Raw genomic sequence first — 13,060 nt, forward strand, 5'->3', positions numbered from 1 at the left:
AGGACCTGAATTGGGGGTGGCAGAGGGGACAGAGAGAAGGAGTTGGCTGTCAGAGCCATTGGGGAACAATGAAGCCATAATGGCTTAATTTACTGCAGACCATGTGGCTGATTTTATTTGCTCACAATTGCTCCTGGCCTCCCCATCTTGCTGTGACTTCTCAGTCGACAGGGCATAGTTCTCACTTGCCCATGTGACTTGACTTTGGTCAAGGGTGCATGAGTGACCACATGCTCCATCTCACCCCAGGCTCCAAGTATGTGTGTTACCATTTTAAGGACAAGGAAACTGAGGCTCAGAGAGATTAAGTAACTTGCTCAAGGTTCCAGAGCTAGTACATCAGAGAAGAGGGATTTGAACCTAGGACTGTCTGACTTGCAAAGCCCTCTCCCATCCTATGTGAATATGCTAACTTTTGGGATAGCTACATGAATATGCTAGCTTCTGGGATAGCTATTTTTACCTGCCAGAAATAGCCACTTTCAGCTTTCTGTGTTTCTGAGTTGGGAAGGAATGGGGGCCAGGGGACCAGCCCTTGGATTTGAAGAGACCCCCAGGTCATCATCAGTAGATGTGTGCTTGAGAGGGTTTCTCCAGCCTCTGGGATGGAGGCTGATATTTCACCTCTACCTACCTGCCTGGGCTCTGCTGAGCCAAGCTGAGTGTGTTGCCAGCCTGTGTGTATCCCATAGGCAAGGAACTAAGTCTGCCCTGGTGTAAAAGAGAGTTGACTCTTGATACCAGCAACAGCAGTAGCAGTAGCAAAATCCTGGCTGTTGGCCTATTGATTTATCTGGATGTCTCAGAGAAGCAAATCCAATTTAAAATATGTCTTCAGAATAAGAAGGACCAGTGAGTTGAAATGGAAGACTATTAGCTGGCCGGATTAGGAAAACTCCCTTTGTCCTAAAATGTTCTAAGAAAAATCCTCTTAGTACAATTTTGCAGGAGCCAAACTTGTGAGATGATCATTTGGTCACTGTCATCCTCTGAGCGCAGGGCTCTGGCTTGGATAAAATAAGAGAAGGAGTTTATTTAGCTGCCTTGTTGTTTAGAAGCTGTGCGATGAGGCTGAGTTCTGAGGCTGACCAGGAGACTCCTTGCCCAGGCTCCCTGGGCACTTTGTATGCCAAGTTCTTTTGAAAAAATGTGGGGAAACAGCTTGGATGAGCGAGGGCAGACACTGCTTACACAAAACCATCATCCCCAGCAGGCAAACTGCTCCTGGTGAGGATGGGAGAGACATGGGCTGAAGCTCTCTGGCAGCATATTAATTTACTTTGTTTGCATTAGGGTCTTGTGGATAGAGAGGAAAATCTCAGTTTCCCAAAATAATGAGATACCTGGTCCTTGGGATAACAGAGGGAAAAGTCTGGAGTTCTGAAGTCTGTCCTTTCACACACGAAGCTTCATGCCTTTGCACATGCTGTTCCTTCTGCTAAGAATGCCCTTCCAACCCCAGAATGCTGGTGAACTCCGTTTCATGCTCCAGCTTGAACATCCTCTCTTCCATGTTGCCCTTCCCTCGGCTGCCTGCCCAGATGGGCAGTTCATCACTCATGCTAGAATGATTCTGGTATCATCACATTTATCTCTTAAACTACTATGATTAACTTGTTTTGATGAGGAAACTGAGGCTCAGAGAAATCAAGTAAGCTTACCCAAATCCCACAGTTAGTTAATACCTGTTCTGGCCTGCCCTGCAGTTCTTTCTCTTTTCCCCTTTGCCTTCTTCAATGAGATTTCAACACAAAGTGAGACTTCCTCAGGGAAGCCTTCCCTAAACATTTTGTCTTGGTCAATTCCACCTATTATACACTTTCATAAGGCCGTGTACTCTTTCTGTGTAGCACTTCCAACAGTTGTAATTGTACATTTCTCTGGATGACTCTTGGGTTAAAGCCTATACCCACTACTAGACATAACCTTGTAGAGGGAAAGGGCCATGTATATATATTGGCCTTCTTGGTGGCTCAGGGGGTAAAGAATCTGCCTGCCATGTGGGAGACCTGGGTTCAATCCCTGAGTCGGGAAGATCCCCTGGAGGAAGTGAAGTGAAGTCTCTCAGTCATGTCTGACTCTTTGCGACCCCATGGACTGTAGCCTACCAGGTTCCTCCATCCATGGGATTTTCCAGGCAAGCGTACTGGAGTGGGCTGCCATTTTCTTCTCCAGGGCATCTTCCCAACCCAGGGATCGAACCCAGGTCTCCTGCATTGCAGACAGATGCTTTACCATTTGAGCCACCAGGGAAGCCTGGAGGAGGGAATGGCAACCCACTCTAGTATTCATGTCTGGGAAATCCCATGGACAGAGAAGCCTAGCTGGCTACAGTCCATGCAGTTGCAAAGAGTCTGACACAACTGAGTGACTAACACTTTGACATAGATCTACCTTTGTATTCTCAGCAAATAAAACAGCATCTGAGATATAATAGCTGCTCAATAAATATTTGTTGGATAAGTGAATAAAGAACTGAAATTCAACCCCCTGTCTCTAAAGTCCAAGTTCTTTTCTAAAAGCATGTGTTGGTGCTGCCCAGGAGGACAAGATGGGATGGAGGTCATTTCAGGGTGCGGAATTACAGTACAACTCATTAGAGAAATTACAGTTTGTGGGGGGTGTGTGTGTGTGTGTGTGTGTGTGTGTGTTGGTAGTGGCTTGAATTCAGCCTGTGTGTGGAGGAGGGGCAGAAGTTGGGGCACTGGGCAAGGACACAATGCTTACAAGACTTCAAAGGATCAAGGATCACAGGGAGCTACAGAGGGTTTTTCATCAGGGGAGAGGCTCATAGTGATATTTGAGAAAGATCATTCTGCCTGGCACCTAGTGGAGAGTGGATAGAACCGGAGGCTAGGATCATGTCATCATAAAACAGCTTAGAGGAGGAACGGCCCAGGCAGGGACGTCAGTGGAGAGAGGAGTGGTCTAGCACCTAGGAGATGGGGAGGGGAAGTAGTAAGTGTGCGTCTCTAGTGTTAGGCATAGACCCCTGGACAGATTGTCTTGTCATTTACGGGAGCAGAAAGCACTGAAGACGGGAGATGGTTCGAGCGCGGAGAGGCTGTGTAAGGACGAGCAGTCTGGCTATCGGACCAGGGTGCAGGTGGGGCCCATGTGAATGGGGCAGGTGGGTTAGGGTGGAGAGAGACTAGGGAAGGGATGAGAGAGTTCATCCCCTGTTTCTAGACCTCAGTGCAGTACAGGTGTGTGGATCAGCGGGTCTCAGACGAGACTGGGCAGAACCCTGCTGCCTCCTCCATTTCTCTCTGCAGCTGCTTCCAGCCGAGCTTTACACCAGACCTGACAACTCACAACTGGAGCTTATCAACTGGGAGGGTGGTGAGATCCAGGCATACCGCCCACCCTCTCCAGTTGTTTCCTCACCATTTGTTTTAAGAGTCTGGGCTTTGGGCCACTTATTCAAGTCTCAGGTTCCTCTTCTGTTAAGAATGAGACAGGAACCAATCCATCCCTCCAAAGGAAGGACTGAAAGTGCCCTGTAGGGGGAAACCCCAGACTGGCTGGAGGTCCCTCCCTCCTCCTTGCCTGCTGGGTTCACCCGAATTATTCCCCAAAGGGAAAGCCATGTAAGGATTGGGGGTGGGCGAGGGGAAAGGGCTTTCCCAAGAGGTCAGTCTTAGGATGGATGCTGGGGGAAGTTGGGAGGAGATATTCCCTGGACAAACTGCCTCCTGGCTTCACTGAACCCTACACCACCAGATGGGGAAGGAATCGGACCCCCCCCCCCCCCCCCCCCATTTTGTGGATGAGGAAGCCAAGGCCCAGGGAAGTTAAAGAAGACTTTATGGTCACACAGTGAGGAAAAGAGTCCTGAGTAGGGCTTCGGTCTATGAGAAATCCAAAGCCCTCCTCCTGAAACACTCTTTTCTGGTCTAGAAGCCAGTGATTCCAAACGTGGTCAGGGCCAGGGCACCAGGGCTGGGCTGGCACCTCTCCAGTTTCCTGGGGCCGCGGGTCTGGGTCTTCCCAGGGCCAGGATTTGGTACTAGGGCGCTTCCCAAACCTGCGGGTTTGGTCGCCAGACTCCAGAGTAAGGGCGCCAAGGCATAGGTGGGGCGGGCGCGCGGGAGATTGGAGCGCCGAGGCTCTGGGGCGGGAGCGCGGGCCCGGGGAGCTGCGGGGGACGGAGCAGGCAGCGCTCGCCCGGCGCCCCCGCCCCCTCTGTGGCGGCTCGCTCTCCGCTTCTCCGGCTCCGAACCAGACACAGCCGCCGCCGCTGCCGCCACCGGCTGGTGAGCTGCCGGCAGCCGGGAACAGCCTCGCGAACACCCGCCGCTTCCCGGCACCAGAGGGGCGCAACGTGGTCACCAAACTGGTGGCACTCGAGGATGCGAGAGGGGTCCCGGCGCGCTCCGGGGTACCCCCAGCGCAGCACACGGTGAGCGCCCCCTGGGGCTCGGTGATCCCTTAAGCTGCGGGTCCCGGGGTGCCACCCCCCGGGTACCTGATGGGGCCGCCCGGGGGGCATAGGGCAGAAGTCGGGACCGCGCGCAGCCCGCCTTTGCAGCCGAACCCGATATGCTGCCCCCTGGGCGCAACGGCACCTCGCACCGGGCGCGGTCGGGGCAGCAGCAGCTGGCGCAGGGGGGCGCCGTGGGGGACTCGGAGGGGGCGACGCTGCGGGGGCCCGCGCAGGTGGTCACCGCAGGCCTCCTGACCCTGCTTATCGTCTGGACCCTGCTGGGCAACATGCTGGTGTGCGCAGCCGTCGTGCGCAGCCGCCACCTGCGCGCCAAGATGACCAACGTGTTCATCGTATCCCTCGCGGTGTCCGACCTCTTCGTGGCACTGCTGGTCATGCCCTGGAAGGCGGTGGCCGAGGTGGCGGGTTACTGGCCTTTTGGGGCCTTCTGCGACATCTGGGTGGCCTTCGACATCATGTGTTCCACCGCCTCCATCCTGAACCTATGCATCATCAGCGTGGACCGCTACTGGGCCATCTCCAGGCCCTTCTGCTACGAGCGCAAGATGACCCAGCGTGTGGCCTTGGTCATGGTTGGCCTGGCGTGGACCTTGTCCATCCTCATCTCCTTCATCCCAGTCCAGCTCCATTGGCACAGGGACAAGGTGAGCTCCAGGGGTGGGCTGGACCCTCCATCCAACCTGGCCAACGGGACGCCTTGGGAGGAAGCCGGGGAGTCGGATAGGAGTGCAGAGAACTGCGACTCCAGCCTGAACCGCACTTACGCCATCTCGTCCTCGCTCATCAGCTTCTACATCCCGGTGGCCATCATGATCGTGACCTACACGCGTATCTACCGCATCGCCCAGGTGCAGATCCGTAGGATCTCCTCACTGGAGAGGGCTGCGGAGCATGCGCAGAGCTGCCGCAGCCGCGAGGCCTGCGCACCCGATACGGGCCTGCGGGCATCCATCAAGAAGGAGACCAAGGTCCTCAAAACTCTATCGGTGATCATGGGGGTCTTCGTGTGCTGCTGGCTGCCCTTCTTCATCCTTAACTGCATGGTCCCCTTCTGCAGTGGACACCCCGAGAGCTTCCTCTGCGTCAGCGAGACCACCTTTGATGTCTTCGTCTGGTTCGGCTGGGCCAACTCCTCCCTCAACCCCATCATCTATGCCTTCAACGCTGACTTCCGCAAGGTGTTCGCCCAACTGCTGGGGTGCAGTCACCTGTGCTCCCGCACCCAGGTGGAGATGGTGAACATCAGCAACGAGCTCATCTCCTACAACCAGGACACTGCCTTCCACCAGGAGATCGCAGCTGCCTACATCCATCGGATCCCCAACGCGGTGACCCCAGGGGACGCAGAGGTGGACAAGGAGGAGGAGGAGGAGGCAAGCCCTTTCGATCGAATGTCCCGGATCTCTCAGACGTCCCCGGAGGGTGACCCTGCTGGCCAGTCGGTCTGGGAGCTGGACTGTGAGGGGGGAATTTCACTGGGCAAAATCACACCTTTCACCCCAAATGGATTCCATTAAACTGCCTAAGCACCCTTCTTCTCGGATCAACATAACTGCACAGGCATTAACAAGCATGCAGAATACACACAGGATGCACACAAATCCATTTCCACTGCTGCTAAGTTTATCAGGCCTTCAGTGTCGGTTGTAGTAGTCCATGTGCTCAGAAACCTCAGCGGACTGATTTGTTGTGGAAATATTTGGAGAGAGCAGTTGGAAAAAGCTCCGTCAAATGTATCCTAGCCTAGCAGAGATGGACCCACGGTTCTGCTAGAGAAAATAAGATGGTAATTGATCCCCCCCCAAAAAAGTGGTACTTAGTCTTTAAAAAATATACACTCCCCTCCCCTTATAAGTAAATAGATTGTTCATTGTGAACAAGTGACTTCTTTGTGTTTGGGTTGATTTTTAAGCAATAGGTTCAATGTGTGTGTAGCCTGATGGGAGTGCGTGTATGTCTTTCCTGTATCTTGCTTCCTGTGGCCTGTGTTTCTGTAGTTTCTGCTTTCTGTGTGTCTTTGCTCCAGCTGAGGAATTCTTCCTGATCTGTTCTGATGTCTAATAAACACAAATTATGTGTTCTATGGGGTGATTACTGTTGCTTTGCCAGATTGGTTTTCAGGACGGCTCCTGGAGAAGCTACAATAGCATCCTTAAAAGCAGGGAGAATTTTGGCTGGGTCTGGAAGCACGCATTTATCTTCTTTACTGACACTTTGGCTTTAAAGTTACACACTGGAGCAAGAGTTTCTGATATCTCCAACTTTTAAAAAATTAGATACACACATTTCAAGTCTATGCTGAAATCTGGCTCCATGCCACAGCATCAGATATGGACTTCTCAAGCCCTATATCCCAATTTTTTTTTTCTTAGTTGGAATCTTCTTTTCGAAACTACATAACATAAAACATTTCTCCTGATCCCTAGACAGATGCTATCAGTTCACTGAAAAGATCATATAGAATAATCGCTAGGTCTTTCTCAAACTCAAATCTATAGCGTTTTAAAGTGAGCTGGCTTTTGATCTACTGTGTTTTCTGAAGGAGCTGTGAAATGTTTGAGTTGATATGCTTTAAAAAACAAATCCAATTTTTAAATAGACATTTTCATTTGTGGATAATAGGAAGTGAGGGAATGCATTTTAATTAAAATGTAGGAGCCAGAGATAGTATTTGAGTGAACTTGAAATTGGGAAATCTGTCGAGGTGCTCAACAAAAAAGCCCAATGAATTCCGGTCTTTTAGTTTTTCCTCTCTGCCACCTGCACTGCAGAGGGGAGGTGTTTAGTTCCAGAGCCATTCCAGACCAGAGCATATTATTACCCTTAGATCTAAATGTGAGCATTGTTAATGGAAGCAAATGAAATGTGAATATATAATTTCATACAAGTCTTTACTTTGAAGCAGGTTTTTCAAGGACAGTTCAATCAATTTTGGTCTCTTTAGGGATAATTTTATTGTCAGTCTCCTGAACAACCAGGTCTTGCTCACCGCAAAATGTGCAGTGCCTGGCATGCAATGCTTAATAGACAGTTGTTGAATGAATAACACACTCTCTCTGGAATGATGAGACTGAAAGTGAATCCTATTTGATACATTAGTTTTCATTTATGACTGAGTCAAATTGATATGGGAATCTGAGGTCTAGTGTTCCATTCGTTACCTCTTGTGAGCTGATTGCTAAGGGGACCACTAGGGAAATCAAGGACAGGGAAAAGCATCCTGCTTGGAGAGTCAGGAGACAGCTGTGTGACCTTGAATGGGTCAACTAACCTCTCTGGGCCTAACGTTCTGTCTGCCTCTGTAAATTGAAAGACTTATACTAAGGCAGTTTTCCAAATCATATTCCATGCTGCAAAAATCAGTAGCTAAAGTCTAGGGTGAAATAAATTCAGCAAACCCAGGTCCAATATTTGTTTCCTACAGGGCTTCTTAGAGCTTTACCTGTCAATGACAGCGAATCCCTAGGCAGGAGAGAATTCTGCATTGTTTTCTAACATCTTTGGCCTTATGAATCCTTGTTTGGTGCAATTCCTTCTTGCTCTCTTGCTGGAGGTCACAGTTGCAGGGAACACAGGTTGAGAAACTCTAATTGATCTGAAAATCTCAAAAACGCAGCTCTTCTAAAGGACCCGTTGTGACAAGAAAAAATTTTTAATTGCTGCCAAACATCTTTCTAGGCCCCAGTTCAAATAATTTCTGTATTAGGAGATGCATTATGTGGGAACTTTGGGAATGCCTTCTGCAAAATACCACCCATCATTCATTATAATCATTTATACCTACTATGTGCTAGGTACTCTTCTAGGAATATAGTCACCAATTAACTCCTCTGGCGTCAGGAAACATGTTTCAGTGGGAGAGAGACAGCAGACAACACTTCTCCAGATGATACTATTGCAAAAAATACTGTACTGTACCGCAGGGATCTGCCATCCAGACTCTGAACTGTCACGTCAGGCAGTGATACTGAGAGATGTGAAATAAACCAGAGTGAGTCGAGTGATGTGGCTGCTGTTTAATTTAGGGTGGTCAAGCGGGAGGCATGAAAGGAGGATGGAGAAGGAAGGCTCAGGGTGACAATGAGGTCCAGGGGAGGAGTGCTCTGTGCCGGGGATGGGGGTGTGTGGCCAGTCCTGAGGGGCACCATCAGGGGAGAGAAGCACACCCAGGTGGCTGCAGGGCTGGAGAGAGCTTTGCTCACAGCAGCAGCGGGCACAATAGAGACTCATTCTGTTCCCGGGCTGCACACGTGCAGATTCATTCAATCCTCACAACCCCACAAGGGAGGCACTTTTGTTACCCCCATTTTACAGATGAGGAAATGAAGGCATTAGGAAGCTCAGGAACTAGCCCCGGGTCACACAGCTCATGAGTGGCCTAGTTGGACTGGAGAGCCTGGCCGTGGATTCTTCCTGAACTGCCCTGCAGAGGTGAGAGGAGCTGCCAAAGCATCTCCTTCAGCACATGCACTGATGCCTGGATCAGGACACTCCTTGTTCATTTGTTCATTACCTGGTTAACGGATGCACCCCTATGAAACACTGTGGTGGTTTAGTTGCTAAGTCGTGTCTGCGTCTTGGAAGCCCATGGACTGTAGCTCGCCAGGCTCCTCTGTCCACGGGATTTTCCAGGCAGAAATACTGGAGTGGCTTGCCATTTCCTTCTCCAGGGGATCTTCCTGACCTAGGGATTGAACCTGGGTCTCCTGTGCTGCAGGCAGATTCTTTACCAACTGAACACTCCTATATCCACATGTAAAGCTGATTTTCTTTTTATTTCTAAAACTAATTTTCACATTTTATTTTTTTTAATTAGAGGATAGTTGCTTTACAGTGTGGTGTTGGTTTCTGCCATACAGCAACGTGTATCAGTTATAATTATACATATGTCCCTTCCCTCTGAAGCCTCCCTCCCCACTCCCATCCCAGCCCTCTAGGTGGTCATGGAGTGCCAGGCTGGGCCCCCTGTGTTATATTGTACCCATACCCTGGGTGCTATTTTGTGCTTGGAAGGTAGGCAGCACTGGAAAAATGAGCCTGCATTTTGACCAAGTGCTTTCTTAATCCCTAGTTGATTCTCACACTAACCTTACATACTATTATCTTTCCATTTTACAGATGAGAACTCTGAGGCACAGAGAGCTTAAGTTGGTTGTCCAAGGTCATATGACTAGTCAATGGTAGAGCCAGGATTTTACCCAGGTCTGTGGTTCTCAGTGGGGACACTTTTCATCTTGGGGGACATGTGTCTGGAGCATGTTTTGGTTGTCACAATCGGGTGTGAGGTGCCATCTAATGGGTAGAGGCCAGAGATGCTGCTAAACCTATGTGTACAGGATGACCTCCCAAAACAAAGAATTATTCGGCCCTGAATGGCTCCCGAGTCCAGGTGCCAGATACCTGCCCGAAAGCCACACTGCCCAGGCTTTGAAGTACTACAACCCCACGTTCAACATTTAGCTCCCCTTGTCTGAATTTGGGCATGTCTTCTAGTTTCAGTTTCCCTGTCTAAGAAATGGGTACCTTAACCCCAAAAGTCTGGGCAAGGATTAAATGAGTCTGTATAACACTGAGGTTATTTTCGTGTCTTTCTTTTTCCCCTTCTTTTCTCTCTTTTAAAGAACTCTACGATTTGATACCTTTTAAGAAGACTTGGAGGTTCCTGGCTTGGGTAGAACTACATCATCCTGGAAGTCAACAGTCCCAAGAGCTGAGACTTGTCTTATCTTGTTCCCGCAAGGCTTGTTCTCCTTCTCAGCTTAGACCAATGTTGGGCCTGGAGTCCTGCGGTGGTGCCTGCTCCATTGTGTCTGACTCTTTGTGACCCCACAGGCTGTAGTCCGCCAGGCTCCTCTATCCTTTACCACTGGAAGCCATGGAGTAGTGGCCAGGCTCAGGTGATGTCCCTGAGTGAGTAACTAGGAGTTTACGCAGAGTCTGGGGCTGTGTTGTCTGTGGAGGTGGCGGTCCTCACATCTGGGGCTTATCAAAGGCCTGCAGGGAAGTGTTATCATGGTGCCGCACACTTGGATGCCCTTTATAACTAGTGAAGCGCCTGCAGAGTGTTACCCTCCCAATCCTCCGGTGAGGTCCTTCCAGCCTGCCCAGGAAAGAGGTGAGGCAGTTGACCTGGTGGGGTTCAGAGCCTCACCCTCAGTCACCCAGCCAGAGGCACCCACGCTGAATTTAAAGGTGGCCTTAATTCTGACATCCTCTCCACCTCACTGCACGGAAGCAGCACGTGACCAGCATTGCAGGTGCATGGTGAGCACGTCCTTAAACTTTGCATCTTCACTCCCCTCAACCTGGGGCTTCTCCGTGGCTCAGTGGTAAAGAATCTGCCTGCCAGTGCAGGAGCCATAGGAGACACGGGTCCGATTCCTGGTGTTGGGAAGATCCCCTGGAGGAGGGCATGGCAACCCACTCCAGTAGTCTTGCCTGGAAAATTCCATGGACAGAGGAGCCTGGAGGGGTACAGCCCACGTGGGTTTCAAAGAGTCAGACATGACTGAAGCAACTTAGCCTTTCTGTGCTTATTTCCTAAAAACAAGGAATTTTCTTATCTAACCTACATGCCTTATCAGATTTCATTTCATGATAATGTTTTTTTGTAATGAAACAAGCCAAGATCTGTGTGGCTGGTTCTCTTTGTGTGTGTCCCCAGTCGCTCAGTAATGCCACCCCATGGACTGCAGCCCACCAGGCTCCTCTGACCATGGGATTTTCTAGTCAAGAACACTGGAGTGAGTTGCCATGCCCTCCTCCAGGGGATCTTCCCGACCCAGGGATCAAGCTTGGGTCTCCAGCATTGCAGGCAGATTCTTTACCTGATGAGCCATCAGGGAAGCCTGATACTGCTTCTAGTTTCTCTCAAAGGACAGAGCTGGGAAATAGATATATGTATATACATACACATACATATTCATGTGTACTTATGCACATTTCCATAAGGATTCATATATTTCTGTACCTAGCTATCAATAACCTCAGATATGCAGATGACACAACCCTTATGGCAGAAAGTGAAGAGGAACTAAAAAGCCTCTTGATGAAAGTGAAAGTGGAGAGTGAAAAAGTTGGCTTAAAGCTCAACATTCAGAAAATGAAGATCATGGCATCCAGTCCCATCACTTCATGGGAAATAGATGGGGAAACAGTGGAAACAGTGTCAGACTTTATTTTTCTGGGCTCCAAAATCACTGCAGATGGTGACTGCAGCCATGAAATTAAAAGACACTTACTCCTTGGAAGGAAAGGTATGACCAACCTAGATAGCATATTCAGAAGCAGAGACATTACTTTGCCAACAAAGGTCCGTCTAGTCAAGGCTATGGTTTTTCCTGTGGTCATGTATGGATGTGAGAGTTGGACTGTGAAGAAGGCTGAGCGCCGAAGAATTGATGCTTTTGAACTGTGGTGTTGGAGAAGACTCTTGAGAGTCCCTTGGACTGCAAGGAGATCCCACCAGTCCATCCTAAAGGAGATCAGTTCTGGGTGTTCATTGGAAGGACTGATGCTGAAGCTGAAACTCCAGTACTTTGGCCACCTCATGAGAAGAGTTGACTTATTGGAAAAGACCCTGATGCTGGGAGGGATTGGGGGCAAGAGGAGAAGGGGACGACAGAGGATGAGGTGGCTGGATGGCATCACCAACTCAATGGACATGAGTTTGGGTAAACTTCGGGAGCTGGTGATGGACAGGGAGGCCTGGCGTGCTGCGATTCATGGGGTCGCAAAGAGTCGGACATGACTGAGCGACTGAACTGAACTGAACTGATACCTAGCTATGTACATATATTAAGTCCAATAGTTTCATTCCATTATTTGTGGATTTTACTATCATCATCCTGATCTCAAATCCTGACTTTCTAATGCCTTAGAAATAGAACTGGAAGTCTAAGATTGTTACTCACCAAGTTTTTTTTTCTTATTATTAAAATGAGGATTTTAACTGGACTTGCCTTTATTAGCAGGGTTGTGTGATGTGGTGCAGGTGGAATGTGTAAAGCCACACAAACAGGGAGAATTAGAGAACCATCAGCTCTGTGACTGTGTTTATAGCACCTGAGAACACTGGGCAGGACCTCTGTGTCCAGGTAATAGTTCTGTGCTCCATTCCAGGGGTAGTGTGGGGAACAAGAGCTCAGGGTCACGATCGAGGAGAGGGATAGGATGGAACAGCACACCAGACTTGGCCATTCCTGGAACAGAAGGAAAAGGACAAGATGTCGAGCTTGATAAGGAGGCCAGGGGAGATCTGAGAGGAGAGTGTTCTTGAGCTCATATGGAACGCCTGGAGCTCCAGGTCACTTTGGGGAAGGACTTAGAGGGAACATGCCTAACCCCTTTCACCAGTGGGCAGAGCCAGCAGACGTCTGCTTTGACATGGTTAAAGAGGTGCGGTTTTGGCATTCCCAGTTTGGGGCCTGGGGGTGCATGTGTCCCATGTATAGGATGTTAACAAATTGCTGGGCCCAGGGGAAGCACTTAGAAGCATTGTTTTCTATTCTAAGACCATCTCTGGGGAGCCTGCACTCCACCAAGTGTGACAGAGTGGTGACACTTAGCATCTCCTGGCCACACACTCTGGGCCAGGTGCTCTATCTGCCTCTC

At 49.7% G+C, this 13,060-nt stretch overlaps 1 protein-coding gene across 1 annotated transcript; it reads left to right on the top strand.

Annotated features, from left to right (window-relative positions):
* The first annotated feature begins 4,542 nt into the window (after positions 1 to 4,542).
* On the top strand, positions 4,543 to 6,487 carry DRD5 (dopamine receptor D5). Its single transcript, XM_055587523.1, has one exon. The coding sequence runs from the start codon at positions 4,543 to 4,545 to the stop codon at positions 5,962 to 5,964; it is 1,422 nt and encodes a 473-aa protein (XP_055443498.1). The 3' UTR covers positions 5,965 to 6,487.
* The last annotated feature ends 6,573 nt before the right edge of the window (positions 6,488 to 13,060 follow it).

The sequence above is a fragment of the Bubalus kerabau genome, chromosome 7, assembly GCF_029407905.1.
Source record: "Bubalus kerabau isolate K-KA32 ecotype Philippines breed swamp buffalo chromosome 7, PCC_UOA_SB_1v2, whole genome shotgun sequence".
Classification (NCBI taxonomy): domain Eukaryota; kingdom Metazoa; phylum Chordata; class Mammalia; order Artiodactyla; family Bovidae; genus Bubalus; species Bubalus kerabau.

Coding starts and splice junctions, on each gene's coding strand:
- DRD5 (XM_055587523.1), top strand. CDS start 4,543: ATGCTGCCCCCTGGGCGCAACGGCACCTCGCACCGGGCGCGGTCGGGG.